The sequence below is a fragment of the Dermacentor andersoni genome, chromosome 1 (assembly GCF_023375885.2).
Source record: "Dermacentor andersoni chromosome 1, qqDerAnde1_hic_scaffold, whole genome shotgun sequence".
Taxonomy (NCBI): domain Eukaryota; kingdom Metazoa; phylum Arthropoda; class Arachnida; order Ixodida; family Ixodidae; genus Dermacentor; species Dermacentor andersoni.
In genome coordinates, this window is record NC_092814.1 from 155,663,080 (window position 1) to 155,689,464 (window position 26,385).

The 26,385-nt window shown below is 42.6% G+C and overlaps 1 protein-coding gene across 5 annotated transcripts in view; it reads left to right on the forward strand.

Annotated features, from left to right (window-relative positions):
• Window positions 1-26,385, forward strand: part of LOC126547020 (VPS9 domain-containing protein 1-like) — a 106,426-nt gene that overhangs the window by 61,784 nt on the left and 18,257 nt on the right. For 3 of the 5 annotated variants that reach the window (XM_072287815.1, XM_055062634.2, XM_050194835.3), the window contains 7 exons: window positions 1,219-1,308; window positions 5,112-5,382; window positions 8,973-9,081; window positions 14,388-14,450; window positions 14,904-14,956; window positions 15,028-15,118; window positions 18,202-18,287. In XM_072287815.1, coding sequence (XP_072143916.1) covers window positions 1,219-1,308; window positions 5,112-5,382; window positions 8,973-9,081; window positions 14,388-14,450; window positions 14,904-14,956; window positions 15,028-15,118; window positions 18,202-18,287 — 763 coding nt within the window. The remainder of the gene's footprint in view (window positions 1-1,218; window positions 1,309-5,111; window positions 5,383-8,972; window positions 9,082-14,387; window positions 14,451-14,903; window positions 14,957-15,027; window positions 15,119-18,201; window positions 18,288-26,385) is intronic. The other 2 variants (XM_072287816.1, XM_055062635.2) reach the window with 1 other exon arrangement.

Here is a 26,385-nt window from a genome sequence, read left to right on the forward strand (position 1 = left end):
CTAATCTGGCATGAAGTAATGGATGTACACAGAAGCCTCAAAAAGAGTATTATTTTCCTTTATCATTGGTTTCCACATGGTTGTACTCACCCACTGTGGTGGCATAGTGGCTTTGGTGTTGAGCTGCTAAGCCCAAGTGTGTAGGATCGAATCTCGGCTGCGGTGGCTGCATTTTTATGGGTGTGAAATGCAAAAACACCTGTGTACCGTGCATTGGGCGCACGTTAAAGAACCCCAAGTGGTCAAAATTAATCCAGAGTCTCCAAATATGGTGTGCCTCATAATCGTATCATGGTTAAACCAGAATTTAATTTTAACTTTATATGTTTGTACCTCAATATAACAAACATAGATATGATTAATTATTGTATATGATAATGTAAATCTAAAATGTTTCTTGCCACTATCAGTGTGTAACGAATATATGCTCATAATGAATATAGGATATAATGAAGGTATTTTGGTGGTAAATGTGGCTTCGTTAAATTGAGCTTTGACTATGTTCTGCAGGTGTGTTGCCATCGTGCAATAAAACTTAGGTCCCTTGAAAAGGAGACATTATTTTTATAAGTAATGTTTTAAAACTGTTACGAGATGCTCAAACTCATATAATGTGCACCATTTTGCCTTTATTTATTTAATATTTATATATTTTTTTGCATATATGATTTCTTTAATGTAACATGTACATTCACCTCAGAGGCACCTCCTCCGCCATTATATCACAGGAACAATTACTGGAGGTGTGTGATCACCATGCTTATTCAAGAGGTAAACATACGGTGGTACGGATTAGGATTTGAACATGAGCAGATTGTGTTTCAGTTGAGATTATAAAGAGTGGTGGAGTCTGAGGGGCAGGCCATTCGTAGACCAGATAACTGGTGATCTACTAGTGTTACCAAATATACCAATGGAAGGACAGCAGAAAATTTTTGGAGGCATATGGATGGATTTGGTTGACACAGGGCATGGGTAGTTTGACATTTCTATGCGCATTCGTTGTCTTGCAGTAGGCATATCATCAGGCTGGTGAAGATGCTCTACACATCCTTGGTCACCTAATTTCACAAATGAATGCTTTAGATTACCCAAATTGTGCAGTTGTGTGGTCTTGAAAGAAAAACTAGGAACATGCAGCTGTGCCTTATTCTTGGAGCCATTTGTTTGTTACTTCTGTAATGATTGTGGAAGTTCTCCTCTTTTTCCTTGAAACAGGCATCCCAGAGACTCCAGTACCTGTGAACAATGCCAAAAAAGTTATTTCTGTTGCAAGGCAATGCCTAGACAGAGCGGAAAAGATAATAGGTATGTAAGACGCATATTCATGATGTTTAAGGTCGCATTGATTAGTTGTTGAATTTTGTTTGTGACTTGCAGTTCTCATTCTTTGGACATGCTTTGTTGATGCATATGCAACAAAAAGAAGGCTGCGTGCTGTGGCACAAATGGCCCCCATGTACTACAGGGTCCTGAATATCTCTCTGCGTGTGTTTGAAAAAAAAATTTGCACTCACCGCTGCACTGTTCTTGCTCAAATTTTCTAGAATGATCGCATTTTGGCATCGACTTCATTTAGTGTAACACATGGTACAGTTAATTGCCTGTTTTTTAAGAAAGAAATTCAAATTTGCCTGCATTTATGGGGATGCGAGCTGCTGCCGCGACGGCCCAAGCGTAAACTTGTGTCGCCACCTACCACCAGCTGCAGAAGGCAGCGTTTCACGGAGGGCTGCCCCATGTTGACCGCTCCTGGAACAGGCAACTGCCCTCCCTGAAATGCTGCTTTCTGCAGCTGATGGTAGGCGGCGACACAAGTTTATGCTTGCGCCGTCGCGGCAGCAGCTCGCATCCCCATAAGCACAGGCAAATTTGAATTTCTTTCTTAAAAATCAGGCAATTAACTGTGCCAAGTGTTACACTAAACAAAGTAAACACCGAAATACAATCATTCTGCAAAATTTTAAAACAGTGGAGCAGTGAGTGCAAAAACCTTTTTTCGAACACGCACAGCGAAATATTCAGGACCCTTTATTAATTCAAAAAAATGGCTGGCCATGTGCAACTGTGCGGTCACACATGGTACAAAAAATTGTCTATAAAAAAAGTTCTCTCACAGGTGTGTGCACAACAAGTTTATTAGCAAAAGTTCAATTGAGTAAAAAAAAATATATATGTATGCTCCAAAGTGTGTTGTTTGTTTGAGAGGACTGTTATGGTAGCTCTGTCACCTATATAGCAGTGGTCCTCAGCTGTGGATGTGACCATTTTCTGGGCAATAGGAGTGACTGTACAGACGTTATTTATCTAAAAAATGTGTGGTAAATACATAAAATAATGTGAAATACCAGGTGCGCAAGGTATTTGAGCGCATGGTGACTTCGAGAAAATCAACATTTCTGACAAAATTATATATATTTACAGTAGACTGCCATTAATGTGACTCGAGTTATTCAATTTCTTGGTTAATTTGAACCCGACCGAAGGTCCTATACATTTCTGTGGGCCCAGTCTTCCGTTATTTCGATATCAGAATTGGCCGGCTGTTTGCACCAAGAGTTCTCACATTTGACCCCTCAGCTGGCAGAACAGCGCACGTAGCTCACACAAGCTTAGCCAGCCTTCTCAAGTTGCGCGACTTGCTGCTGTCAGACCTTTGTTTGCTGAACTGTCACATCCTCATCCCAACATAGTAATTTAAAAGATGCGCTGCAATATCTACTTTGTGCTTGGCACATGGAAATCGAATGCGATGCTTATCAAGCATTTCATCGATGGTGAGGTTGTAAGCATCAGACTTTTCAGCTTGTTTCCGGAAAACTGCTTCTGCTCTCTCCAGCATTTGAAATATGTGAGCAGCCGGGTGCAGCAGCCGGCCCCGTGTCTTGAAGGTTACAAGAGCAACCTCCGATCGCGCGTCGTCTGCTCGAGCAGACGACGCGTCTCTCTCAGGTCGGAAATGACGGTATTTTGACAGTAAGCGGCATGAAACCGTCCACCTGCTCAGAATTAGGCATCTGAATAACGGAAAAGGGCATATCTTGAGGTATGGGTGTTTCAATGCTGAGTGAGGTTGTAAATTATCCACGCTTGTGCCAGCAGAATTGGTGGAGAGCAAGGCCCCCTGAATATGTGCTGCACCTAGCGGCGGCACTCACTTCCGGTCACATGAAGTGGCCGCTCTCTTGTCCCAGCGCGGGCGCGCCGCTCACCGATGCGACACAGGTAGTATGGTGGCTAGCCACCATACAGGGAGAGACAGGCCAAAGTGGCGACGTCGCTCGTGTACTTCAATTGGCTGCTGGCATGGTTAGTAGCAGCTACGATACTGACTTTTCTAGATGGCGCTAGCTATGCCCCACATTTATCATTTTCAATTACAAACTGGCGCGTTTTTAAAATCCTCAAATCTAAGCCAACCCTAGAGATTGATTATTTGAAAGAAAAAAAAAACTGTTGGTCTAGATTCGAATAAATACGGTACTTCCCATAATTCCCATGCTGGCAGAACTGCCCTGTTTGCACTGACCATAGACTCTAGCGGCAGAGTTCCCTTTAGTAATTATTGTATGAAACTATGTATTGGGTGGTTTCTTAGCTTTCCTCTTGCTATGCCAGATGTCAGAATGCCTCCTCATAGAGGGTGCAGGAGCTTTGAGGCACAGACATTGAAAAATGCATGGGAGGGTAGACATATACAGCTCCACTATGAAAGCTCAGAAAGTTGAGGATACGTTTAAAGCCAGCATAAGAACCAGGTACTTTTTAAAACTTTCAAGGCCTGCTGGTAAACTTATTAGGTGTCTTGGTGCTCATACTGTGACCACGACTACATGCAAAATTGCCATGAGACTGGCCGCTCGAGGCACATTGCCTGTATTCGAGGGCTCCTTTCATGCTTAGAAAAACACCCTTATGTAGCACGTATTGAGCAACGAAAAGCTGTATCGGGAGTTTTTCATGTTGCTCTTCAATTTTCTCATTGACACTTTTCATCTAATTATAACATTTGAAAGATGATTAAGGCTAACTATGTAATTAGGCAAAATGCAAAAAATAATCTGAGTGTTTCCAAGCGATGGCAAGTAACATTACCTCTGTTCTGTCCAGCTAGGTGGCATTTGAATATTTGTAAATCTTGGTGCATGATAGTCTCGACACCCTGTATACATATATGATAACCTTTTGGAAATACCTCTTTACTAATGCTTTGTTGGAGTAGCATGGGGATAGACCATACGTATATATTATTGAAATAACATATAGAAACACAAAGTTAATGACATTGTTGATAGAACACAGTTCTGATAGGACCGGACCCACAACCTTTGCATTACTTGAAAGTTGTGGGTTCAGTCCCCACCAGCGACAAATTATCTTTTTGTCTGCTTTCATTTCTCCTTTCCTTCATTATTTTCTACATCTTTCATGCTTTCCTTGGCTCCATTGTCTGCTGGCTTTATATGGTCGTGATTAAAAAAAATCGAGCCCCTCCGTTTCCATTCACCTCTTACACCAAAAACAAGTTGTTCCTGCAGCAACTGAAGAAGAGCAGCCATGGTGATCCTGCATGTACTTTAAAAACCAACTGCAAGAAAACCTACACCTATGCAGGAGGTGAAGTCACATGCAGGGCAGTGTAGAATAGTGTACAGAACATCCATGTGCTATACAGTTGTGTTGGTAGCTATGGCTGTATTGTAAGGCTGTTACTAACAAAAAAAATAAAAAAAATAAAGGCATGCCACCAACATGCATTCATGTAGCCACTGTGCAATGTATTTGTAACTTTCACACACCGCTGCGAATCTGTTGCTTATTAAAACTCTGATTTGTCACTTTAGCTGCCTCCGTGACCTGCATGCTTGCACATTGAGGTTAAGTTTGCCCAATAGCAAAAAGATCTTTGTTTCAGCACAAAATGCATTGAGGTATAATATCACATACAAAAGTGCCTTTTCTGCTGAAATGTGAGCAACTGGCAGATTTGAATAGCACCACCAGGAGACTTTATCAACTAGCTGTTTAAATTAATGTCACTCTTTGTATTTTAAGTTCTTAGGAAGTCATGCTTTCAATATGGGAAATAGAGATGGTTTGTTACTTTGCAGGAACATCACTGAACCAGTTCTATGCTGAACAAGAAAGATGTAATGAAACCTATTCATGTCCATTGCCTACTGTTGAGTTGGAGACCCCATGCACACCTGAGGTACTAAGTGGGGCAGGTCTGCCATCTGTGGCATTTTTGGCTCCTCGGATTCTGTCACGACAGTCACATCAGCAGCCACACTCGGATGCCTCTTCTGATGCTGCACTGCTCTCCAACCCCATGTTTACTGTGAGAACATGTGGTACACTCGCAAAGACCAAAGTAACAAGGTGTGGTTAATAACTTCTGTTTAATGTGGCATCACTCTCATGAATGTTGCACCATGCTGAACTTTTTGCCAGGGGTGCTCTGTGTAATTTACGAGCTTCCAAATGGGAATATTGTAAATAGTAATTTCTCTTATACAGTCGACAAGTAATTTGATCTCAGTTGAAGATCCTCGCCAGCGCATACGTTTCTATAAGCCAAAACTTTCATTATGTCGATCCTGAAATTGGCTATCACCAGAGAATGAGAACTTGCCTGGTTGACACAAAAGCGCCTGACCCCACTAGTGACCCCAATGGCTGCAGTGCTTGTCTTGGAGGTGCTAGGGGATAGTGAATGCATCGAAAACACATCATCTCCTGCTGAAAGCGCTTTTTTAGGACTGTCCTAGACAGATTTTTCAAGTGAAAGCAGCAAAAGCTCACAATGAATGATTAGAGTATCTGCTAGCTTTTGATGCATGCCTTTTCTTTTTCCAAGAAAATTGGTTTGAAAATTTCCTGCATGGTGCAATTCCATATGAATCCAAAACTGTATCATAGTGTTTTCAGCACCCTATAGTCAGAGGCAGACTAGCCAGCATCATTGCCATTTGTCGCATTATGGTGACAGAACAAGCTCTCGCATAGCATAACACGGCACAATGACTACATGCCGCTTTCAGTCTTTGGTTATACAAGCTCATTCAAAAGCTAAGGTATATACATGGTAAGCTAGCGGCAACTAGTCGAGTCGTGTTTTTTGTATTCCAGGGAATTCATTGCAGGACAAATTAGTAGAGTGTTTAGTGTAGGCATGGGCGACTATGCCGTTTGCAATTGTTGTGGAGTATCAAACATGCGCTGGACTGCATGGAGGATGACATGGTTGAGTCCACAGACAGTGATAAAGTGCTGTCTGAAAGTGACAATAATGGACAATAAGTGCAAATAAGTTTTCATTGCGTGAAGCTAAATTTTGCTGGATTCATCCTTTTCTGATTGCCAGAATCGGCGACATGCTACATTTTTCTTTGTCAAAAAATTGGGTGTGTTTTAGATTTCTATGTTGTTTAGGAGCTCTAATATAATTTCTGTGTTAGTGTTCTACTTATGAACCTATGAAAACTGTGTGTGTGTTAGGTTCGGAGTGTCTTAGATTCGAGTTAGTATTGCCACATGAGGCAGAGGTATGTTTTGGCATATTTTCATCCTCTTGTTTAATTTGACGTACCAGATAATTTGATCAGTTTCTTCAGGGTTGAATTAAGAAAAGTTGACTGTATTTCCTACTGTCTGATGCTTGGCAGTTCTTCTGTTCTCATGACCTGCCTATTCTTGCGACCTCTCATTCACTGTGTTCCTTGCTGCTTCTCTTCGATGTGCACCAGCTAGCCCTGCTTTGTGATCTTATAGGGCATTTCAGCTGTTAAAAAATACTTGATAATGGCTACTCACATTTGTCATAATGCTTGTGGTTAAAACAAATGCCAATAATGCATTGCCCTGGTTTCGAAGTTCAATGTCAATGTCTTGCTTCTCCCACCTTCATTCATGTTAATGTCTTTGCATCCTTAAGTTACAATTTCTTGATTAACAAGTAATTCGATAGCAGCACACTAACAGCTAGAATGAAACCTTATTGTCTTCTATGTTGTCAAGAGTTCGACGAAAGTTCGTCTGGTCAGGTAACATGATGATGAAGAAATTGCGGCCACTGACCAAGTCAAGGTGAAAAAACACACAGAGACGTTTCGGGACCCGTACGGGTTCCTTGGTCACACTAAAAGCGGGCAAGAGCCGCGAGTCGTTTTTATGGCAGAATGTGACGTAGGGAACGGGTGTAGTTAGCGGGAAGATTGCCATCAGTCCTGTTGATAGTGTTGTCAGTAGTTTGAATAAATAAAGATTCTAACAAGAGTCGCGTCATCGAATTCTTTTCCTTAGCTATTATAGCAGCGTTTTCCCAATCGATGCGGTGACTGTGATTATCGGCGTGTTCGGCAAGGGACGTGTCCAACAAGAAAAAAGTCTCGAACGCCCTTGCCGAACACGCCGATAATCACAGTCACCGCATCGATTGGGAAAACGCTGCTATAATAGCTAAGGAAAAGAATTCGATGACGCGACTCTTGTTAGAATCTTTATTTATTCAAACTACTGACAACACTATCAACAGGACTGATGGCAATCTTCCCGCTAACTACACCCGTTCCCTACGTCACATTCTGCCATAAAAACGACTCGCGGCTCTTGCCCGCTTTTAGTGTGACCAAGGAACCCGTACGGGTCCCGAAACGTCTCTGTGTGTTTTTTCACCTTGACTTGGTCAGTGGCCGCAATTTCTTCATCATTGTCTTCTATGTTGTTGGAACACGATCATGCACAGAGACAGAGTTAACAAGTTATGTGTAAAAGCCAAGTTATGTGTAAAAGCCAAGTGTACTTCTGGGCCATGCCCCCTTTTCATTCCCCATGACTCTTCTGATTTCATGGGGAATGTGAAGTGGCAAGTGAGGCAGATAGGGAAGAACTGATCTGGCACAGGAGGTAGTGTAGTGTCGTCACCTGTAGTAGGTGGTGTGTCGAGCCCTACTGGTCAATTGGCGCTGTCTTTCACTTTGATATGGCATACATGAAATTGTTCCATGTGAAGCAAAATGCAGTTTCTTATGTCTATAATTATTTATTACCTATTAAAATTAAGCAGAACTGTCACCAAATCTGCCTCACTATAAACAAAACACTCACTACAAACAAAACACAAGCTTAGGCTCTGCTTGTGTTTGCATCCAGCAGCTATTCATCACCCTATAGAGAAGCACCAGTTTATACGTGTGCATTTCATGACAGATTTGGCAGCTATTAATAGATGCTATACCCCATGGAGGAAAGAAACAAAATAGGAAAGACCCTCACATTACATTTTTGAAGCCAGAAGTGTAGCCATGTTTGTGTGCCATCTGCCTTTGCGCCTCCAATCAGCTCACCGGAGCAGATAGGCATGAGGTTTGATCTTGTATTGCTACGAGCCGTCGGAAGTGTGTGCTGCTGACGCACATCAGAATGAAGCCTACGAAACTTCTGTAACAGCTATAGTGAAGCAGACATGCTCCTGTCTTTTTCCGTGGCACACCAAAGAAGACGACGAAGACCACTACCGTGATTGCTTGAGTGTCTCTGTTGCTGCTTGACACTCAGACTCAGACTCAAAACACAACTTTCAAGCTTGCACACAACACACCAAAGTCAGCTTGTCCGCAAGCAGAATGTGCTGAGAGAAAAACATGGGCCGAAAATGCTTATCTCGCTTTTTGGAGGCCAAGAGCAGCAGCGAGGGCTTCAGGAGCGCGGTTGCTATGGTAGTGTTGCTGTTTGGGGTACCAGTCCCAGTGCTCCTTTGCGAAAAAACGCCACGTGGCTTCTGCCACATTATCTCCAACTGATCCAAGTTAACCGGGGCCTCTCCTACACTTTCCTTCCTCCATGCTACATCCTTTCTTTTCAATGGCAGCCGTTGTTCACTTTGTATGCTACTTTTAACTTTGAATTCAATATACAAAAATGGCCACCTTGTGCCAGACAAGCGTAATACTTTCCTGCTGCACATGCAGGAGAGTGCTGTCACCTATGGAACAAATGGAACAAGAGAACACTGCTGTGTGTCAGCGTTACCATGCACTTATTCAACGGACTGTGGACCCCATGGCCAAACAGAATCTGGTACTGTTTATTTCTTCACCCATTTCTTCCTCAGTTGGAACTCAGTTACATAATCATACTTGCATCTGAAAACTTTTCTAATTGTACTAGGCAGTGTCATTGAATCACTATAACTACATTCTGTAGCACTGAAAAATATTTTCACATGTTTCTGTAAATCTTTTCACTTGCAAGTTTTAAATGAGCGCACATGCTTTCAAGATAAATTTGAAAGACAATGACACAATTCTAAAGTTAAGACAGACGTGTTTAGTAATCACAACTGCTTAATCAAATAGGTTGCAGGTGTACAGTAGAATGTTTTTGATAAATTCCCATTATGTACGTTTTCCCGGCACCAATGTTCGCCATTGAGAACACAAAAAATGGCCTAATAGATCTACGCTTATTTCTTACCAGTTCATATGTTCCTGCAAAATACAATTTTTCAGCACCAACATTCAGTACGTCGCCAAACTGAGATCATATTATACGTTTTCAGGCTGCTAGATCCTATGTAAACAAGAAAATGCATGAGGCACGCGTGGTCGAGAACAAAGGCCATATTCTGAAATGATCCACTTCGGCGATACTATCGCTGCAGCACTCGCCGTCAGGCGCGCACTGATTGGTTGTTTTAGCAAAATTTGGTGAGCTACATCATCTGATTTTGCTCAACCAGCCAATCAGCGTGCACCTGACAGCGAACTATCGCCGCGGTGCCAGCAAATCTTCGCCCGGGTCGTCACGTGCCATGTGCACAGCTATCGCCGCCTAACTTATTGCGATAAGCATCTTCGCCTATCTGTTTTACAGCGTATGGTGCGTAGTGCCATTAGTTGCGTACTACAGGCTCTTAGTAGCCGATAATCCAAATATGCCGCCATTTCTTGCTTCAAGTAGCACGATGTGGGCATCACGTTTCATTTCGGCGGCATCCAGCGTCACCCACGAGCTAGATTTCGTTACAGTTTCCCGTCGCCCTCCTAAAGCATCATGCAATAGGAAAACAACAAAACACGTCTCATGCTGCTGGAGCACCACCAGCTCAATGCGCGTCGGCGTCTCGTGTCGCAACGATTTGCGCGACACTTCGCATTACGTAGATGTAAACAATAGTTAAGTCTGTCAAATTTTTTAGTTACTTCGGATCGAATGTTTTCCCAGTTAGTACGTTTTTTTCTCTCGTTTTTTTTTTTCCAGGACGTATGAACGAGGTTTTACTGTATTTAGACAGACATCAAAGGACTATGAGTCAAAAGTTACAATGATGTTACAATTTGGTCTTCATTCTATTACCCAAATCTCCACTGAAATCTCTCTCCAACGACCTTGCATGTACCAAAAAACATCGCCAACATTACCCTCGCCCTGTCATTCATCCAATCACACTGCAGTGCACACAGTGTGTATACAATGGGGCTCCAGGGTGACACTATCCAGAGTTCCAATATGTCAAGGCTGTTGCCACAAATACTTTGCAGTGCAACGGGTCTCTTGTCTCACAATCTTCAAAGACACACTCCCCCAAAGAAAACACTTCCAAGCCCTTTGGGGCATCTGGTACATTTGCGGAATGTCTCGGCATGTGTGTGGTCTAGCGGCGAGGGGTTGACTTCAAAACCACGGCACTGCTTCCACGAACTGAACATTGGAAGCCCCGACTCGCAGTCAACCCATTTATGAGCTCTCCGTAAACCGCGGCTCCCCCACCCCCAAGAGCTATAACTCTCCACCGCCATCTTGGTGTCGAACTGCGGGTCTCTTTTGACAACACCGCACGACCCTTAAATGTAGCCGCCCGCACAAACAACGCTGAATTCCACTCCAGTGTATGATTGGACACTCAGACAAGTAAGCTTTCTGTTGCACTAAAAAAATGTGTGCCAGAAAAATTGGTTCTCAGTCTCTTTAATGTGACGAGTACCTTTGGCTGAAGCCAGACACTACTAAACATCATGCTAGAAGCTGATTGACATCCTTACAATGGGAAAGTCAACATCAAAAAGCTACTTGAACAGGTTGAAGCATGTGTCCTACTCAGAAACTGCTTAGCTGCAAGGAATTGCAGCTAAGGAGGAGGTTTCACCATTTTCCAATGTATGTGTACGAATGAGGTGTGTTTCACCCTTATTGAAATTTGGCATTTGTCATCCTTGAAATCCTTTAAATGTTCTTGTATCTTGAGTCGAATGTTCTGTACGAACCCTGATATATTATTGATATGCTGGCAAGAAAGCTCTTACTTGAACGGTTTATATTCTTTTTGGCCCCTTAAGCCACTTTAATCAAATTTGGCTACTGGTTTCATGGCATTACATTAATTTTTCAAACAGATGCACAATCATTTTATGCCATCTGTCCCAACTAGTGGGCTTTTAACTCTTTTGTTACCACACCTATAGAAATCGGATCAATTCTATTGACAGTTTTTCTACGTGTTGTTAAACATTTCATTTGGAATTCTTCTACTAGCAACATCATGCACCGTCTTAAATGGCAACTGAACTTTCAATATTTGCCAGATTTGACAATTTTTTGGTAGATACAGGTGTCTGGAAAAATAAAACAGACCAGAGGTATCGTCAAAACTAGCCTCCAGTGCTCCTAGCCCTTCAATAAAAGGATGCAAAATTTGCGCTTTTGTCGACTCGGCAACATAACTTTTTTTTTTTTTTCAATGACAACAGCAGTTAAGGCACAGAAGCTTCTCTCAAGTTGTCAGCTTTATAATCTGACATATAGGCTGTTTTATCAATATCTCAAACAATGGTAGATACCATGAGTGCACATTATTTTGGTAACTGTGTTCAGCTAATATTAAGTGCAACTTTATTTTCCCCACCATGGGTTGCTTTCATCCATCAGTACTTCGACGGCTTAGGTACAAATTATCATGACAATCCTTCCCATTGTATGGGGTTTTCTTTCACACAAGAGCAGACAGTCAGTTTCAGACCAACCATTGACTGAAGCTTGACTGGCTGTCTAATGTATATCTTGAAGACCGCCTTTGCAAATGCCCTTATTGTTGTATATTGTGCAACCCTCCGCTTTACTGTACAGGAACTGAACAAAGCATGTGGAGGCTCCAGCGCCAGTTGAACACACAGTAGACCACCTTGCTTGCACAGAAAAGCTGATCGGACACAATAATCAAGTATGAGGAGGCTTCTACATGCTTACTGACCTGACAATTGCTTCACGAGCATAAAAAAATGCAGTAAAAAACAAACCAGGTGCCTGCTGCAATGAGTAAAGGCAAATGTTCTCTTTACAGTAAGGACTTGCCCATTTTGGCATTTGCAAAGCTACTGCTTTCCCACATATTATGGGCATCAATATGGCTAGTATTGACGCCAACGAATCTTATAATTTTTTTTTTTTTTTTTTGCATGATGTGATTTGCAGAAGTTGGGAACTAGAAACCAGGTACATATTTGTATATTTGAGATTATCTTTCCACTCAGTACTTATAATAAAAATAGCAAATCATTGATGACTTGCTACTTTATTATAAGTACTGAAAAACTTCTTTGAATTTTATTATTGCTATTTTATTATAAGCCCAAAACTTCTTTGAAGTTTCACATAAGAAATTCTCATAAATTATCTGAGAACTACTGAACTTAATTTGAATTGAATTCTGGGTTAGTGGAGGACTCCAGAATAATTTTGACCACCAGGGCATCTTTAACATGCCCCCAATGCACAGGATACAGGCATTTTCACATTTCACCTCCATCGAAATGTAGCTGGGATTCGACCCTGCGACCTTGAGCTTAGCAGCGCAACATCATAGCCGCGAAGCCAGCGCAGTGGTTAGGTAATTACTACTGTACGCCCATTCAAAGCACCATAATGTGTAGTTTCTTTGGGTTGTAATGAAAGGAGTCTTTCCACAAAATATTTTTTTGGTAGAAAGGGAATAATTTGATTCCTGTTTAAATTATCTGTCAGTGATATAAAACTGGGTGCAACGAAAAATATTTCCAAAAAACAATTTATGGTCATTGATCCTACATTGGAAGTGCTCTCTGAAAGTGTTATTTTAAGTTTGTACTCTTTATGTTAATCATAATCACAAAAAAATTTGGGAGATACGGTTTTCTTGATTAAAGTATAAATTTAGTTAACTACACTGTTCAAGGCTGGTCTAAGCAACTTAATTAGCATCTGCTATTGCTTAAACATTACTGTGAACAAAACAGTGACGAAGGCCTTGCTGCTAGTGCTGATGGAAAGCAGCATTTGGTGCGTGCAGCTGCTGCTAAGTATTGAAAGGCTGAACTTAGGTAGAGTGGTCACAATGAAAAACAACATGACTGCAACTTCTGAGGACGTACGTGCAATGCATGGCAGGATACGCTAACAACAGACCAGATGCTAAACCTCCCTCATTTAATACCACCACATTACATATTCTTGCAGACAGTAAAAGATAAAAGTTGTGCATCATCATCATCATCATCATCATCGTTGTTATTATTGTTCCATAGTTTAATGGCTAATGGCATTCTGTTTCTGGGCACGAGGTTGTGGCCTCGCTTCCTAGCCACTGTTTCTGTATTCTGATGGGGACCCAATGAAGAAATGTTAATGTACAAGAATTCCTGGGGATTAAAATTGATGCAGTGCCTTTGACTGTGGTGGCATCTATTATATCCCCAGTGTTGCTTTTATTTAATTTATTTATTTATAACATACTGCAATCTGTAGACTAAGCAGTTGTGGCATAATACAAAGAAAACTAACAAATAACTTCAAACAATATACTAAAATAGAAGTAGTGAAAACATGGTTCAGTAGTAGAGCACATCATAGTAACTAGTATGTATAGTTAAAAGTCATGCAACATTTTGGGATGTTAAACTCCATAAATCTATCTTCCATTTATCCATCCGTCCATTTGTCAGTGTGTCAGTTCCAATCCAATCCAGTGTAATCTGTGACACAGCTGTTTTATGATTATTGCCCTGCTTTACCGCTCCCTCTCCATTGCAAGATCACAGTGGACCCTGTATTGTACCTGCAACAGCTGAACTCTTTTTCACCAATGTGTCTATGAATGTTTTCTGCTCTTTGCTCGAGAAGTGCTTGTAATGGTAGTGGCACTCACATTCACTGATGCAATTCTTTGCAACCATATGTGTACTTATAAATACAAGAGTGCTGCAGGACTCTTTTGTTGGTGTATTGATCTATTGCACTTTCTTCTTATTTTAGCCATCTTCTGAAAAAGAAAAAAGAAAATACAGCATGGATTTATTCAGAACTTCTCATTTGTTATTAAAAGTGTGTGTAATATTCTACTTTTTATGTTCTAGCGCCTTGAACTTCAGCGCCGACTAATGGATAACCTGATGGCTGGAAGGAAGAAACAGGCAGAGGTGAGCACAGTAGCTGTTTTTTGTTTGTGCATTGCTCTGGGAAATGCTGTAGCTTCTTGGTATATTTTTGGCTTTTGTAGTAACAAAAAATAAAATATGCATCCAAGTTCTTTGACGTCATTAGAGTTAATTGATATGTTCTTTATTATCAGATTATATTGCTGCGTGGGACAACATGCTCTTCCTCAAGTTTCAGTTAGCCAAGTTACGTTATCTTCCATTTTCTCCTTCCATCTTTTGCCTGCGTCAATAAAAAACAAGATATACACCACCCTCTGATAAACTATAGCTATATCAGTTTCTGTGGCCTTCAACTGCTGCTCTCTTAGTGGGTGAAGAGCTTGCCCCACAAAGCCACCGTAGCTGGAAGCGTGTGTGCTCTATTTGTGAATGTGCAAAGATGGTTTGTACTGAGTGAACACCGTCTCTCTCTCTCTCTTTCCATTTTCGTAGTATCTGAGAAACCTCCAAGAGCAAGAAAAGAAAATTGCTGAAATGGCTGCAAGGTGGGGTCCCGATTTGCTGTTTGATTTTGTGGGCTATTGGCAGGATTTGTGAGTGCAGTGTCTTGGCTCAGAAAATTGCAGGGTTCTGGGGAGTGCATAACACCAGAAGAGAAGCGACAGCAGGAGCTTTTTGCCAGAATTCTGCAGTATGAAAACAACCGTGTGAGTGGAGAGTCCTCTTTCTTGTTTTGTTTTTGTGCTAGGAATTTATACAGTGTGCGTATTGCCATGCACACAGTGTTCCTAATTAATGGGACATGTCCTTCAGATATATTCGTTGTGTATTATTAGAAACAATGTTACGAAACTTGAATCGGGAAAAGATTTTCTTGCGCTTTCTATAGGTGTAATTTGTTCTAATGTAGCCCTTGCACATCTTGTTTCAGCACACAGCAACAAACTCCCTTTTTGCAATAATTGTTCTACAGTATCTTACTTTGCTCTTGATTTACTGTCCTTTAAGCACCTGGAATGTGTCTATACTAGCTGTAGTTTTAAAGAACTTCAAAATTGAATGTACTGAATATTCACTTCTCATACCATTTCTACGAAGAACGAATATGTATATCCTTAGGGATAAAGTGGGCAAAGATAGACAGTTTCTTTTATTGAAAACTATAAATATGGCAAGATAATTACATGAAATGTGTACAAAAAACTGGGCATGAGATGTCAAAAACCGTACACGTTGCAACACAAGAAAAATTTTACTTGAATATTCTGCTAACAGATGCTGATACGACAGATAAGTCTTCTTTCTTTTTGCTTTGTTTGTTTGGCTTTTAGGGGAGAATGGGGTGATGGGTGAATACTAAATTGGCTGAAGTTGCATCAAATAGCAAGCAGTTGTATCTTCCTGTCTGAGTGAGTTGTGTGGTGGCCAGCTCTCGTGTGTGGAATTGAAGGCACTGAAGTACGGAAATTTTCAGTTTCTAGAGTTATTGTGATTTCATTGGTTGCACATGATTGCATTGTATTAATTGAATGCCCAAGTCTAATAATGCTAACAAAACCTAAAAACTGGACATTTTCATGGAAAGGCACTTTTATACTTGCATCTTGGTTGCTGCTGCTGTTTTATCTCAGCTTTCTAACACTTTTATGGTGTGTAATTATGCATCATGATCACAAGCAAGCAATAATTTGCTTGGCAAAGCTTTCAAAATGATTTATTTTCTAGTACTGCTTCGTACAGCAGTGTCGGCGCGTTCAGCCTAACTCAGTGTCAGCTCTCGCTTGTTATCGAAGCATGGAAAATCGGCAAGATGCCTGAATGATAAAAAAATGAGAAAAATCATCCTTCATTCTCTGTGCTATCATCCATGTTCCGTGGGTTACATGTCATGCTTCATCTTGCTTGTGTAACTTGCCACATCACTTGGGAATTTGATGACAGTTCATTCGGCACTGGCTGGGTGAGGTGGTGCCATGAACCAGATGTAGTGATGCCATAGAACCATCTTGTGTGACCTTTGGACATGCACAGAATCCCCAGCCAGACTCTAAGCTGGTGGCAGAAACTGGCAACTAATGCTCAGCTGTGCGGCAGTGGGACAGCTTATGTGCACAATGGCAAAAAAATTAAAATACTAACGTAATGAAATACAGAGTGCACAAGTTATCATATACTACCCCAGTCACACGGGCACTTTCAAAGTCCTTTGAACCAAAGATCCTTTACTTCAAGGGAGAATGCACACTGTCACACAGGCACAGCAAAGGAGCCCTACTGGAACGGAGCTTTGAGTCAAAGGAGTGCGCGTTCATCCTTTGAAACCTCAAGGGAATACTCTCTAGTCTAGAGGGCGTCCGACAGCAGAAAAAAAAAATCTTAAAAAATATGGAAGTTCAATTTTTATCTTTTCAGAACAAGCTTATGAATACTGAATACTATTACTAAAGTACTAAACACTTTCGGGACACCCGCAATCTCCATCATGAACGCGCACTTTCGGGACACCCGCAATCTCCATCATGAACGCGCTGGTACAGCAGCACCGGCACGGCCTGTCATCAGCAGCAACATCGACACAACACGGGTGCCATGTTCGATTTCGTTCTTTGGTTAGCGGCTGCTAGGCATCCCAGTCTCCTCGGCTTTTTTCTGTGCCTCTTCTTCCCTCGTCACCTTTGTTTTGTCGTTCTTTATTTTACCGCATTTACGAGTACCTACCGCTGTCTAGCCACAAGGAATGAAACAAAGCAGCTGAAGCAAGGGCAACAATGAATAATCAACGCCAACATGCGGTGTACGAAGCGGTACACATGGTGGCCATCATTACAATAAATACATCTGTATTTGGTAAAGAAATGCCTTTACTATGCGTGCATTTTGTTTTGACATTTTTATGTATTAAGAAAAATAAATATTGCTGAAAAAAATATGACATTTATTATAAGATGCATTTGGGCCATATATTTTTTTACTTTCGAGGCCTTGGCAGCGCTTAAGGATACATTGTGGCTTCTGTTAAAAGCTTCAACGGATACCATCTGGAGGACGTGTAGCACCGACACATATCCCTTCAACTAATGTGCCTTTGAAAGCTCGGTGCTCCTTAATTTCAAAGGACCTTTGGCATGCTTGTGTGACTGGGGTATGAGAACATATTGACAACTTCAGAAATAGCAACAGTGTTTCAGACAGGATTAGATATGTTTGTTTCATATTTATCTCACTGTTTCTTTTAAAGCTGTTTAGAAGGCTGTGCAATAGAACCATCTTCAGACTCAATAATTGGCGGAATTCAGTTTCAAAAACAACTGCACGCTTGGATCAAATGGTGTTTTGTTGATGTTGACCAGTGCTTCCACACTAGCAGCCTTTAGTGGCAGGTTTCTAACACTGTGTGGCTGTTCGTTAAATGCTGGAAGCAACCACATTGCAGAACGAAAACCAGCGAAGGCAGCTGGGAAATTCTTCATAACCTGTGTCACGTGATGATGCATAACACATCAGCAAAACCACTCATACCGATAACGCTGTGGTATGTCCTCGTGCCCAATATTAAGGATGACAGTAGCTGATTGGACCACAACATGCTGCAGTTGCGATACCGTGCAGGTAGCCATTCAACTGCCTCTAGCAGACAGGAGGTTGTCCTTTACAATTAGAAGAAGAAAGGAAAAAGGGTGTTGCTTATACAACATAAGCAAACTTCCTGAGAAAATTTTACTTTTAGTTTTGCTTTTTGTACATGCACTTGGTCAGCTCACTAAGCTTCTTTGCTTCTTCCCTATACCAGGAGTGGCCTCCAGCTCTTCAAGACATGCTTGAATCTCATCCAAAGAATCCGAAAGTCGCAAGGCATATTGTGATGCACATTCTTGGGTAAGTGTATCACAATATTTGGATTGTGCAATTGCATTTATCCCGCTCTTGCTCCTACTGGAGTAATAAGTACCATATTTTTTCGTGTATGACATCATGCAAATTACTGCATACAAAAATGCTCAGATCTTTATAAGAACAATTTGGTACATTTATTGGGACAAAGAGATGGTCCAGAAACATTTTGCTTCTAACGTTTAGTTGTCATCTCTCACATTGCTGCTTTTGCTTGAAGCGCCATCACCACCATTGCAGATATCATCAGCTTTTGTTCGGAGATTGCAACTAGCAGTTTGAAGGCCTCTCCTGCTTCATTTTCCATTCGCAGATGCACGACTCATTCACATTGTACCTTCAGTCACACTGATAATCTTCAGCTTCTGTTGCATGTTGTAAGCAATTGTCATTGAGTGCAGCTCATTGTGATCTCAGTACTGGTTTGCATGTGCTGTGTGCACCAGTGGCATAGCCAGAAATTTCGTTCGGGGGGGGGGCTCACGTTGGGGGAGCTTGGCCTCCTCACAGAATTTGTCGAGGGATCAAATACATGAATAATAACTGCATTGCCATTGCGAAAGATGCTGCAAACGAATTCTTGGACGCTACGCACTTTAATATCACACGAACTTTAGAACTATATCAGTGTGAAACCAGCAAAGCAGTGCATACCGCTGATATGATTAATGTAAAGGCCGTGAAATGAACAAGTTGAGGACAAATATTTTAATGAAACTTTGTCATTCAAGAACCTTGTTTACATTTTTGTACATATGCAACAGCCAGGGAAAAATCTCAATGACGCTGTCCTTCGTCCCAATGTACTGCACAGGAGCAGCGGTCACTGGTCGTGTATTGTAATTTGCACCAAAATTGTAGTCGCAACAGAGATCACATATAAAATGCAGCAGTTCTGCAAAATGTACATTAGAAATGCAAAGGTAAAGCTTGATAAAAAGCAAAAAGGTGTCTCTGCAAACAAAGTTCACTGCATGTATCCACAAAACCTCGCAAAAATATATTTAAATATGCATATAAGTATCCAATAAATCTACATATCTAAGCAAAAGTCACTGTATATAGGGTGTTTCAGCTAATTTTAGCCAGAGTTAAAAAAACATGCCGATGCACTCAAGACGACAAGACTAAGTGCATGTTGCTCACTTTTGTATGTAGTGTGTCACACTATTTTTCGTATTTTGCTTAATTAGATTTTAGTAAAGATTAGTAAACCAACTTCTGAAGTGACGAAGCTAGGAAAAAAATTCTAATTAGAAAATTGCAGAGCGGTTTGCAAAACGTCCGAATAAACAATTTCTGTCTTTCTATATATCTATTGAGTATTAGTGTATTTCAGCTTACTGATGATGCCTGCAAAATACAAAACACTAAGTGACACGCCCGCTTGCACGTCGTGATTGCACTGCTCCCCAACATTCCGTGCACAAACAGCCATAGGCGCGCTGCCACTTAAAAGGTGACAGGGCAGCGACGTAGGTGTTGGCTGTGCCATTTACGCCAGCGATGTGCTCCCCTCGTGAAAGTTTGTTATAGCTCTAAGCAGACGCAGCGGTTATCGCTTGTGTTGCTGGAAGTAACAGATCCGTCATTTCGCGATAGCTGTAAGCAAATTGAACATCCCTAAATAAAAAAACTCAGTTTTCAGAAAGCTGAAAATGGTAAAATAAGAGTATCCTAACTGACCAGACGCAGTTTTTCACTGAACTTACGTTTATTTTTCATGCGCTTTCACAGCAAGCACTCGAAGCGGTCACCTCCTGCAGCGATACAACACGGGGATCTTCTGAGAAAGCTTGCTGTTGCTGCCTTTCGCACCGTCGGTGAAAGGCTGTGGCAGAATTCAGTTATATTCTCCTGTAAGGCTTCTGTAGTCGTCGTTTCTGTCGTGTATACGTGATCCTTAATATAGCCCCACAAGAAAAACTAAAGAGCGTTGAGGTCAGGTGACCTTGCCGGCCACAGGACAGGCCCGTTTCTCCCTATCCATTGTCCTGGGAAGGTAACATCAAGACCTGCTCGTGCTTGACTGCAACTGTGGGCTGGGGCCCCGTCGTGCTGATACCACATTGCGTCAAGCTGGGCTAGTGGCATGTTGCAGCAGAAGTCTTCAACCGGCCCTTTGAGGAACTCACTTACCTCTTGCCAGTTAGAGAGTTGTTAAAGAACACTGGGCCAATGACTGTGCTGTCATATATTCCACACCAAACGTTAAAAGACCACTGATACTGGTGGTGGGATATTCCTAGCCAGTGGGGATTTTGCTTACTGCGATAGTGTGCATTGTGGATATTTACTTGGCAATTTCGGGAGAAGTTCGCCTCGTCACTCCGGAAACCTTGGTGAGAAAGTCAGAATCCTGCTCCTCCTGAATCAAAATCCAATTCGCAAAGTCGAGTCTCTTTTGTAGATCCCTTGACTCCAGGCATTGATGCAACTGCAGGTGACGAGTGTAGTCCAGCTGTTTTCAAGATCATCCAGGCAGTTGAGTTGGACACACCGGGCTGTGTGCTCATGCTGTGCATGCTAGCGTGTGGATTAGCCGCCATAAAAGACAACACATTGGAGCGAACCTCATTATTTATGAGTGAAGCTCTCTGCCTCGTTTTTGTGAAGCTGCCGGCTTGCTTCAGCGACTCGTAGGTGTTGAATATTGTCGTCAGGCTCGGTCGCGTACCCGGGTGCCAGCTTCGAAATATTCTTGCAGCCTGCCGTCTCTGTCCGCCTACAGCTCCTAGGGCAAGGATCATGTCTGCTTTTCCCTCGTTGGAAAAAGGCATCACAAAATTGATCACACTTTAACAGCTGATGCACGATAGTGTCACGTGGTAGTGACGTTAAAGAACACAGTAGCAATACTGCGAAAGACAAAACTAGCTTTTATAGGGCGAACCTGTGCCCACAAAGACAGGCTACACTTATAGCACAACGATAGCGGCGAACACGGTCAGCAATCGTCAAAAATCTGATCAGTGGGTCAAACGCGTCGGCTTTTATACAGCAATCATCGAATGTTCCAGACTAATCGTTGGGACCCGCATGCCTTCCACAAAGTTCTACACCATTCGAGTCACGCGCTGAAGTCAGATAACACAAGGTTCGGCGACAATAGACAGCGGATAGAAGCATCGATAACTTTCCAGAAACTTCGGATACATGCAGACGCGTCCCACACTGTGCGATAACATTTGTTAGGTGGCGAAACGTGGTCGCCCGATAAATATAAGTACATGTGTCAATAGTCTATTTATTGCTGTCTGGAACTACCACCTATCACCACCACCAGTCGCTTTATGCAGCGCAGGAGATAACGGTCGCTAGCTTAAATCGAACAGCCAACACTTGCGTCACTGCCCTGTCGCTGCCCTGGAAGCACACCTATGGCTCTTTGTGCGCAGAACACTTGGGAGCAGTGCAGTCACGACGTACAAGCGGGCACGTCACATTGTGTTTTTTGTACTTCGCGGGCATCCGCAGTGAGCTGAAAAACATTAATACTTAATAGATAGAAAGACAGAAACTGTTTATTCGGACGTTTTGTAAACCGCTCTGCAACTTTCTAATTGGGATTTTTTTCCTAGCTTCGTTGCTTCAGAAGTTAGTTAATTAATCTTGACTAATTATCCAATTAAACAAAATACAAAAATAGCGTGACACACTGCATACCAAAGTGAGCAACATACATTTGGTTGCATCATCTTAGAGTGCATCAGCATATTTTTAAACTCAAGCTAAACTTAGCTAAAACACCCTGTATAATGCGTCAAACAAGGCAAATAAACATGTTGTGCAATCACAGATTCACAGATCATAGAACACCCAGCGTGGTTGCTCAGTGGCTATGGTGTTGGGCTGCTGAGCACGAGATCGCGGGATCGAATCCCGGCCACGGCAGCCGCATTTTGATCGGGGCGAAATGCGAAAACGCCTGTGTACTTAGATTTAAGTGCACATTAAAGAACCCCAGGTGGTCGAAATTTCCGGAGTCCTCCACTATGGCGTGCCTCATATTCAGAAAGTGCTTTTGGCACATAAAACCCCATAATTTTAGATCACAGAATCCTAAGGCCCGCCAACTCCCCCGATGCATCACGCACGACGGAAGGCGGTGCGCTTCCTCCCCGCTTTTCTCCGTTGCGCACACAAGAGTAACCCACACCACCGTCGGCTCTCCCCCCTACCCCTCCGTGCGCTTTCACTGGCACATACAGCATGCAGTGCACACTGACGATGTTATCGCCCTTGGACTTAATACGGAACATGACGAGGATGACAGGTATGCGCCTTGAGTGTCCATGTAATTGCTATCGCAATACTATAATAAGAGTATCCAGCAACTGAAGAGTCCCGTGACCCATTACTTTTTGCAAAAGAAGTAACAAAATCGAACTTTCACCATGCGACAATTCGCTGCACCGCAACAATGTCTTTTTTTTGTGTGTATGTGGGGTGGGGGCATCGAAATGAAGAAATGCAAAGGAAAGCATGTTGGCCACAATCGAATGCCTACTTGGGGCACCTAATGTAGCTACCCAAGGAATATCGAAGGAAACGTGAGACGCTTGGTCCACACAGAACCATATGCATGGTGCTTGTTATCCTACACTGGCAAGATAAACGACTAAAAGATAAAAGATAAAAAACATCGAAATGGTGATGCCCTCAAGCGAATGCATTCTGATCTGTCAAGTCCCCACAATGGTGGCGGCGAGCGACCATTGCTTCTTTTTGTCGTCTGCTAGCCAGAAGGATAGGATAGGAATACAGTTTATTTCATCATCATCAGCCTGGTTACGCCCACTGCAGGGCAAAGGCCTCTCCCATACTTCTCCAACTACCCCGGTCATGTACTAATTGTGGCCATGTTGTCCCTGCAAACTTCTTAATTTCATCCGCCCACCTAACTTTCTGCCGCCCTCTGCTACGCTTCCCTTCCCTTGGAATCCATTCCGCAACTCTTAATGACCATCGGTTATTTTCCCTCCTCATTACGTGTCCTGCCCATGCCCATTTCTTTTTCTTGATTTCAACTAAGATATCATTAACTCGCGTTTGTTCCCTCACCCAATCTGCTCTTTTCTTATCCCTTAACGTTACACCTATCATTCTTCTTTCCATAGCTCGTTGCGTCGTCCTCAATTTAAATAGAACCCTTTTCGTAAGCCTCCAGGTTTCTGCCCCGTACGTGAGTACTGGTAAGACACAGCTGTTATAAACTTTTCTCTTGAGGGATAATGGCAACCTGCTGTTCATGATCTCAGAATGCCTGCCAAACGCACCCCAGCCCATTCTTATTCTTCTGATTATTTCAGTCTCATGATCCGGATCGGCAGTCACTACCTGTCCTAAGTAGATGTATTCCCTTACCACTTCCAGTGCCTCACTACCTATCGTAAACTGCTGTTCTCTTCCGAGACTGTTAAACATTACTTTAGTTTTCTGCAGATTAATATTTAGACCCACCCTCTGGCTTTGCCTCTCCAGGTCAGTGAGCATGCATTGCAGTTGGTCCCCTGAGTTACTAAGCAAGGCAATATCATCAGCGAATCACAAGTTACTTAACTCTTATCCCCAATTCTTCCCAATCCAGGTCTCTGAATACCTCCTGCAAACACGCTGTGAATAGGATTGGAGACATCGTATCTCCCTGCCTGACGCCTTTCTTTATTGGGATTTTGTTGCTTTCTTTATGGAGGACTACGGTGGCTGTGGAGGCGCTATAGATATCTTTCAGTATTTTTACATACGGCTCGTTTACACCCTGATTCTGCAATGCCTCCATGATTGCTGAGGTTTCGACTGAATCAAATGCTTTCTCGTAATCAGTGAAAGCTATATATAAAGGTTGGTTATATTCCGCACATTTTTCTATCTCCTGATTGATAGTGTGAATATGGTCTATTGTTGAGTAGCCTTTACAGAATCCTGCCTGGTCCTTTGGTTGACGGAAGTCTAAGGTGTTCCTGATTCCATTTGCAATTACCTTAGTAAATACTTTGTAGGCAACGGACAGTATGCTGATCGGTCTATAATTTTTCAAGTCTTTGGCATCCCCTTTCTTATGGATTAGGATTATGTTAGTGTTTTTCCAAGATTCCGGTACGCTCGAAGTCATGAGGCATTGCGTATACAGGGTGGCCAGTTTCTCTAGAACAATCTGCCCACCATCCTTCAACAAATCTGCTGTTACCTGATCCTACCCAGCTGCCTTCCCCCTTTGCATAGCTCCCAAGGCTTTCTTTACTTCTTCCGGCGTTACCTGAGGGATTTCGAATTCATCTAGACTATTCTCTCTTCCATTATCGTCGTAGGTGCCACTGGTACTGTATAAATCTCTATAGAACTCCTCAGCCACTTGAACTATCTCATCCATATTAATTATGATGTTGCCAGCTTTGTCTCTTAACGCATATATCTGATTCTTGCCTATTCCTAGTTTCTTCTTCACTGATTTTAGGCTTCCTCCGTTCCTGAGAGCATGTTCAATTCTATCCATATTATAGTTCCTTATGTCAGCTGTCTTACACTTGTTGATTAACTTCGAAAGTTCTGCCAGTTCTATTCTAGCTGTAGGGTTAGAGGCTTTCATACATTGGCGTTTCTTGATGAGATCTTTCGTCTCCTGCGACAGCTTATTGGTATCCTGTCTAACGGAGTTACCACCGACTTCTATTGCACACTCCTTAATGATGCCCACAAGATTGTCGTTCATTGCTTCAACACTAAGGTCCTCTTCCTGAGTTAAAGCCGAATACCTGTTCTGTAGCTTGATCTGGAATTCCTCTATTTTCCCTCTTACCGCTAACTCATTGATCGGCTTCTTATGTACCAGTTTCTTCCGTTCCCTCCTCAGGTCTAGGCTAATTCGAGTTCTTACCATCCTATGGTCACTGCAGCGCACCTTGCCGAGCACGTCTACATCTTGTATGATGCCAGGGTTCGCGCAGAGTATGAAGCCGATTTCATTTCTAGTCTCATCATTCGGGCTCCTCCACGTCCACTTTCGGCTATCCCACTTGCGGAAGAAGGTATTCATTATCCGCATATTATTCTGTTCCGCAAACTCTACTAATAACTCTCCCCTGCTATTCCTAGTGCCTATGCCATATTCCCCCACTGCCTTGTCTCCAGTCTGCTTCTTGCCTACCTTGGCATTGAAGTCGCCCATTAGTATAGTGTATTTTGTTTTGACTTTACCCATCGCCGATTCCACGTCTTCATAGAAGCTTTCGACTTCCTGGTCATCATGACTGGATGTAGGGGCGTAGACCTGTACAACCTTCATTTTGTACCTCTTATTAAGTTTCACAACAAGGCCTGCCACCCTCTCGTTAATGCTATAGAATTCCTGTATGTTACCGGCTGTATTCTTATTAATCATGAATCCGACTCCTAGTTCTCGTCTCTCCGCTAAGCCCCGGTAGCACAGGACATGCCCGCTTTTTAGCACTGTATAAGCTTCTTTTGGCCTCCTAACTTCACTGAGCCCTATTATATCCCATTTACTGCCCTCTAATTCCTCCAATAGTACTGCTAGACTCGCCTCACTAGATAACGTTCTAGCGTTAAACATTGCCAGGTTCATATTCCAATGGCGGCCTGTCCGGAGCCAGGGATTCTTAGCACCCTCTGCTGCATCGCAGGTCTGACCGCCGCCGTGGTCAGTTGCTTCGCAGCTGCTGGGGACTGAGGGCCGGGGTTTGATTGTTGTGTTCATATAGGAGGTTGTGGCCAACTACTACACCAGGGTGGCCAATCCCGCTCTGGTGAGGGAGTGCGTTACCGGTTCTGGTCACCGGGATCAGGCCACACTTCAGGCCTGTTTATGCAAATTTATCAACACGCGGATTTTTTTTTTTTAATCCGGTGGAAAATTTCGCGGCACCGGGATACGAACCACGAATCTCTCGCACACGAGGCGGGTGTTCTACCTTTACGCCACCGCTGCATCCAGTTTATTTGTCCAATGGTTATTGCTGTTGGTGCCTGGGGCTAGGCTGCCAGGGGTCCATCGCCCGAGGAAAATCTTCAGAGATCTTTGGCAATGGCCCTGGCCCGCTGGATGGCCCACTCCTGGTCTTCG